Source organism: Nothobranchius furzeri, chromosome 6 (genome assembly GCF_043380555.1).
Source record: "Nothobranchius furzeri strain GRZ-AD chromosome 6, NfurGRZ-RIMD1, whole genome shotgun sequence".
NCBI classification, from domain to species: Eukaryota; Metazoa; Chordata; class Actinopteri; order Cyprinodontiformes; family Nothobranchiidae; genus Nothobranchius; species Nothobranchius furzeri.
In genome coordinates this window covers 23832998-23839477 of record NC_091746.1, presented here as the reverse complement: position 1 = coordinate 23839477, position 6480 = coordinate 23832998, and the positions used below count along the sequence as shown (strand labels likewise).

At 49.3% G+C, this 6480-nt stretch overlaps 1 protein-coding gene across 5 annotated transcripts in view; it reads left to right on the top strand.

The window, feature by feature from the left end:
- The window catches only part of LOC107392712 (girdin), a 36049-nt gene that overhangs the window by 13192 nt on the left and 16377 nt on the right, over positions 1-6480 (top strand). For 4 of the 5 annotated variants that reach the window (XM_070552037.1, XM_070552035.1, XM_070552036.1 and 1 more), the window contains exons 10-18: positions 1-132; positions 276-422; positions 1112-1256; positions 2197-2823; positions 2900-3105; positions 3179-3373; positions 5647-5771; positions 5858-5996; positions 6075-6245. The exon at positions 1-132 is cut by the window's left edge and continues 27 nt beyond it. In XM_070552037.1, coding sequence (XP_070408138.1) covers positions 1-132; positions 276-422; positions 1112-1256; positions 2197-2823; positions 2900-3105; positions 3179-3373; positions 5647-5771; positions 5858-5996; positions 6075-6245 — 1887 coding nt within the window. The remainder of the gene's footprint in view (positions 133-275; positions 423-1111; positions 1257-2196; positions 2824-2899; positions 3106-3178; positions 3374-5646; positions 5772-5857; positions 5997-6074; positions 6246-6480) is intronic. The other variant, XM_070552034.1, reaches the window with a different exon arrangement.

The window sequence follows — 6480 nt, the reverse complement described above, 5'->3', positions numbered from 1 at the left end:
GTCGCCCGCACCTATCGCGACGAGCTCGACGCCCTGAGAGAGCAGGCCATCAAGGCGGACAAGCTGGAGAGTGAAGTGGGCCGCTACAGAGAACAGCTGCACAAGATGGACTTCTACAAGGCCAAAGTGGAGGTTAACGCCGACTTTCTGATCCCCGCGTGATAGCTTTGGCTGCACAGCCTGGGATTTTAATCTTAAGCACAAAGTGATGTATTATCTAAATTAGAGATTCAGATTAGAATCATATGAAATTAGTTATCTTCTCTTCATGCCAGGAGCTAAAGGAAGACAACAGGGTGCTGCAAGAGACCAAAGAGGTGTTGGAGGACCAGCTGGAAGGCTGCAGGACACGCATGGATAAAATCCACCAGCTGGAGAAGCACAGTCTGCTGCTGAAGGCGCAGATCCTCGACATGGAGCAGGTCAGACACCTGCACACCGGGATGAGGCGTTTCAGTCACGGTAGCTGCAAGCAGGCCCTGTGTCTGGTAGGCCACATCAGCGAGCCACTGCAGCATTGTACGCATGCCAAAGACGTTAAAGTCCCATTAGTTGTCACACACACAGGTGTGTGTGCGAAATTTGTTCTCCGCATTTGACCCATCCCCTGGGGGAGCGGTGAGCTGCAGACAAGTCGCGCTCGGGAACTATTTGGTGGTGAGTGTCAAGCAGGGAGGCATTGGGTCCCATTTTTTCAAAGTCTTTGGTATGACCCGACCAGGAATCGAACCCCTGATCTCCCAGTCTCAGGGCGAACACTCTACCACTAGGCCACTGAGAAAGGTAGACGTCCAATGTTCTAAACGTTTGTCTGCTGCTTCTGCTCTGGTGAAAACCATAGACCCACTCCAGTGCGTGCTGGTCCAGGACCAGTCCCTGTAGCACACAGAGAAGTTGTTCTTGGGTTAGGGTTAAAAAAAAAACCGAGGGCAAAACTCTAAATAATGAAATTAGCTCCAACAGCTGAGGCGTTTCTCGGGTTCAAAGCCAAAGGAATAAAGAAAGCATTGAGCCTAGAAGAGCTCAGGAGAAGACGGCAGCTAGAGAGTGGATCTTACACCAGACAGATGTGTTCCCGTACTGATGGCCCGCTTTTGTGTCATGGCTTTAGGAGAAGGAGGCTGATACAAGGCGCCTCAAGGAGCTACAAGAGGAGAACCTGTCTTTGTGTTTGGCACAGCGGAGGAGCATGGAGGAGTCCCAGCATCTGGGCTGGGAGCTGGAGCAGCTCTCCAGGAGCACAGATACCCCTCATGGTGAGAGTGGCAGGGAGCTCTGGTTGCAGAAAATCACTCAGATCAAATCAAGGTTTATTTTTCCAATCCCATAAACTCCCCTTCAGCGTGTCTGTATGAGTACAGGAGAGGCTTCTCTGTTAGGTCGGCCCAGACTTGAATCAGTCAGGAAGCTGATCTGACATTTTCAAATTTACCAAGTCAGTTCAGTTTATTTATAAAGCGACAAGTCAGGACCAGAGTCTTGTCAAGGACCTTCACACAGTAAACAATACAGGTCAGGTCATCAAGTCACTGACTAGTGTCAGAGTCTTTACAGCAATCCTCATACTAAGCAAGCATGCAGCGACAGTGGAGAGGAAAACTCCCTTTTAACAGGAAGAAACCTCCAGAGGATCCTGGCTCAGTATAAGCAGCCATCCTCCACGACTCACTGGGGACGGAGATGACAGAGCATACACACACACACACACCAGCACATACACACACACACACACACACACCAGCACATACACACACACACACACACACAGACACACACGCACGCACACACATGCACACACACACACACACATGCACATACACACACACACACACACACCAGCACATACACACACACACACACACACACACACACCAGCACATACACACACACACACACACACACACACACAGACACACACGCACGCACACACATGCACACACACACACACACATGCACATACACACACACACACACACCAGCACATACACACACACACACACACACACACACCGGCACATACACACACACACCAGCATGCACACACATGCGTGCGCGCACATACATGCGCATGCACACGCACGCACACACAAGCACGCACACACATGCGCACACACACACAATCATACACACACACACGTACACACACACTCATACACACATGCACACACACACACTCACACATGTGTTTTTTTGCAGGGCAGCAGAGTCTGAGTGAAGAGGTCAGTGAGCGGACGCGTAGCCAAATCCTGAAGCTGCAGAAAGATAACCAAAGCCTTTTGAGGACCATCAAGGAGCTCAGAGGGAAAACGCAAACCAAACACGGACCCCACCTGGTGTGCAACATCGACAACTTCGCCTCATCAGCAGGCGACTCCTCGGTGATGCAAACTATCTCCTGCCCAGTTTCACAAAACCACAATGATGTTCTTCACCGTAATGCACTCCCACTGGAGACGAGGAACAGAGAGTCAGACTGTAGTCAGATCCTGGCCACGGATCTGGATGCAGTCCTTTCCACAGATGGTCCAGGCCTTCCGGGTCAGGATGGAGAACATTTACATGCTGAAGGCAGCGGGGAGCATTTCAATGACATGATCTTAGATCTGGAAGTTCTGGAAAATATTCATAATAGACGTCATTGTTTAGCTGGATCAAATGAGCAGGCCCCCATCTCAAACAGCAGCAGTCCTTGTTGTGATAGCATCCTCACAGGAGCGCCAGCACGTTCCTCCCACAGCAGCAAGCAGATGAAACGTCTGGAGGTTAAATACCGAGCTCTGGACTCGGTTAACCAGCAGCTACAGACGTCTCTCCACAACAGTGGTAGGTTCTGTGCTTCAGTTCCACATCAGATCATTTATGTAAATATCACTTAACTGTTTACTTTCCTTCTCTCAAGAGCGAAAAGTTCAGCGTTTGGAGGCAGAAATTCAGGAGCTGGAAGCGGAGAACCAGGTTCTGCAGGCATCCTTAGAAGAGCTTCGGATTTCTGCCAGACGTCTGGAGCAGCTAGAAGCGGAGAAGCAACACCTGGAGCATGAAGGCACCACTCTGGAGAGAGACAAGAGGCAGCTGGAGAAGGAAAACCGACGACTCAGGCAGCAGGTAGCTCCATCTCAGTCAGGGCGACCTGTGAAGTGTTGGCTTTGTTATGGATGAATGTCTCCATCTTTTCTAGGTGGAAATTCAGGAAGCCAACTTGGACAGCCGGAATGTTTCTGTGGCTAGTTTAGAAAGAGAGATGCGTTCGCTGATGAAGGAGTTGGAGGCATCAAGGGAAACTTCTGAGAGGGTCAAGAGTTTAGAGCGAGACAAGAGAGATCTTAACAAACAGGCCGCCATCGACCAGAAGGCCCTGGCAGCTCTGAGAGAGGTGAGCACAAACTCACTAGAAGCATTCCAGCTCACCCGTCACCGTGTTTCCTTTACGTTCAAAAGCAACTCATCAGGAATGTTTGCTCTTGGTGCAGCCAGTGTGTTACGAAGTTAGTTTTATTTTGAAGGCATCACAAGCTGATCAAAACATTAAACTAAATACGCCCACGTTTAAATATACGGTATTTGGTCAGCTTCCAATTGTTGTCCCGCTCAAGACGATGACAGGCCTGTAGTTTTCATCATAGGTTTGCCTCAGCAGTGAGAGACGGCGTCCAGAAAATCACACTGTCTGATTTTTCATCATTTTATTTGCAAATGGCGGTGGTAAAGAAGTGTGTGGTCAATGACTAAAGTCCGCCTCAGTACTTAGTTTTGTTGCCCTTTGTTGTCAGTGGCAGAGGTCAAACTTGTTCTGTAGTCTCCACAAGGTTCCACACACTGTTGCGGGTATTTTGGCCCATTCCTCCATGCAGATCTCCTCTAGAGCTGTGATGTTTTGGGGCTGTTGCTAGGCAACACAGACTTTAACTCCCTCCAGAGATTTTCTACAGGCTTGAGATCTGGAGACTGGCCAGGCTGCTCCAGGACCCCTTGAAATGCTTCTTATGAAGCCACTCATTCGGGGGGGGGGGGTCTGGGGGGGGGTCTGGGATCATCGTCATGCTGAAAGACTCGTCTCATCTTTAATGCCCTTGCTGATGGAGCCAAACGATACACGACCCATTCATTCTTCTCTTTACACGGCTCAGTCTTCCTGGTCCCTTTGCAGAAAACCAGCCCACAGCATAATGTTTCCACCCCCATGCTTTACAGAAGGCATGGTGTTCTTTGGATGCGACTCAGGATTCTTTCTCCTCCAAACCCGATGAGGAAAGTTTTATTTTGGTTTAATCTGTCCATATGACATTCTCCCAGTCCTCTTCTGGATCTTCCAGATGCTCTCTAGCAAACTTCAGACGGGCCTGCATGTGGGGACACGTCCCTGGCAGCACAGTGTCACTGACGGTACCCTTCGTGTCCTAGCTCTCTGCAAGTCCTTCATCCCCCGTGTAGTTCTGGGACTTCTGCTCACCGTTCTTGTGATCATTCTGACCCCACAGTGTGAGATCTTGCGTGGAGCCCCTGATGGGGGGAGATCATCAGTGGTCTTGTATGCCTTCCACTTTCTAATAATTGCTCCCACAGTTGATTTGTCCACATCAAGCTGCTGCTTACCTGTTGGAGATTCAGTCCTCCAGCCTGGTGCAGGTCTGCAACTTTGTTTCTGGTGTCCTTTGGCAGCTCTTTGGCCCTGGCCTTAGTGGAGTTCAGAGTGTGACTGCCTGAGGTTGTGGACAGGTGTCGTATGTACTGGTAACCAGTTCCAACAGGTGACATTAATTCAGGTAACAGGTGGAGGACAGAGCAGCCTCTTACAGCACAAGTTACAGGTCTGTAACAGCAGAAATATTGCTTGTTTGTAGGAGACCAAATTCTTGCACAACCAGAGACTGACTACATACTTTTTAGCCCCACCGTAAGTGCAACCGTAGATTCAGCCTGTTTTTGCTCGTTAAAGGGGACATATGACATCGTTTTTCATGAGTTATCACAGTTCTGTGGTCGATAAAACCATCTTCATCGAGTTCTTTGCTCTAAATTCCTCTCACACACAGGGGAAACAGTAAAAACTAGAATCTGGCACCTGTAAAGTGATCTCAGCAGTTTTGTTCTTGATAGTTTCAGGACCTCTCAGAATCAGTCATTTCAGGGCTCTGTCACTTTAAGAAAACAAGCTGGGGCTGGCCCTCCCACCAATCTCCCGCTCAGACTGCTATAAGCTGAGAAGCTCCGATATCTGGGAGGGCTCAGAGTAGAGTTCTCTTGCACATGAGAGATGATTCTATTCTACTTTCTCTGATTGTGACATCACAAACGGGGACTTTACGGGCACAGTGCTCCTGAAACCAAACAGTAAAGACCCTCATGGCAGCACAAAGAATGGAAAAGGTCAGTTTCCTACAACATGTCCCCTTTAAAGGCTTTTTTCTCAAGTCGTCTCACCGAGTCTACAGAAAGCCTTCCCGAGTGAATCTAAGATGAACTAAACTGACTGTAAAAAGCAGAAGAAAGCTTTTATTTCAGGCAAATCTAAAATGCTGAGCCTGCTTTTCTCACGCATTGATTTTGTTGTTCAGAAAGATGCTGTGATCCAGTTTAAAGATGAGGCCATGCTGGGAGTAAAACAGGAACCTTTTGTGTCGTTTGGGCTTGTCGTCCATCTTCTAGGAGCTGGTGTGTGAGAAGCTGAAAACCCTGCAGAGAGACAATGACCAGGAGAAGCTGACCCACGAGCTGGAGATGAGACTCCTGAACCAGGAGAGCACTCAGCAGGACACAGCAGACAACAGGAGGTGTTTACAGCAGTGTGTCTGCGTTTGAAAGCAACGTTTTTATACGATCCAGTCACCAAATGTCCTTTTTTTCATCTCTACGGCAGATTCAGGATGCTAGAATCAGAGCTGGAGTCATCACTAAAAAGCTCTTTGCTAATTAAAGACGACAAGATAGCCGCTCTGGGGGCTCGCCTGCAGGAGTCCTCCTCCCTGAACCAGCAGCTGCGACATGAGCTGAAAACTGTGAGTTCAATCACAGCGTTCAGCTCCAAAGATCTCCTGGGCTCTCAACATCCAGATGTTACGGTGTTCGTCACACAGGTGAAGCTGAGCAACGAAGCGTTACAGCAGCGACAGCAGGAGGAGGACGAGTGGACAGCGTCGCACAACAACCCTCCAGCAGAGACCATGACCGAGTGGCTGCGGGAGAGCCAGGAGGCCACCAGGGAGCTGCTGCGGCTCAAAGACCGCCTCATCCAGGTGGAGAGAACCGTAGGTGGACCGTTAAACAGGCACATCCCAGGGAGTGGTTCTGATAGAGCTCCTCTCTTAATTATCACACATCGAACCGTTCATGTTAAAAATAGGATATTGAATCAAAGCAGAGAATCCAATACAGACACTGGGTCTGCTGGCACGACGGCGCTCTGCAGATCGTTGTCCTTCTGATGGGCTGGCCCCCTGCGTCTGCTGAATCCAAGCATTCCTGATAAAAGTAGTTTGGAAA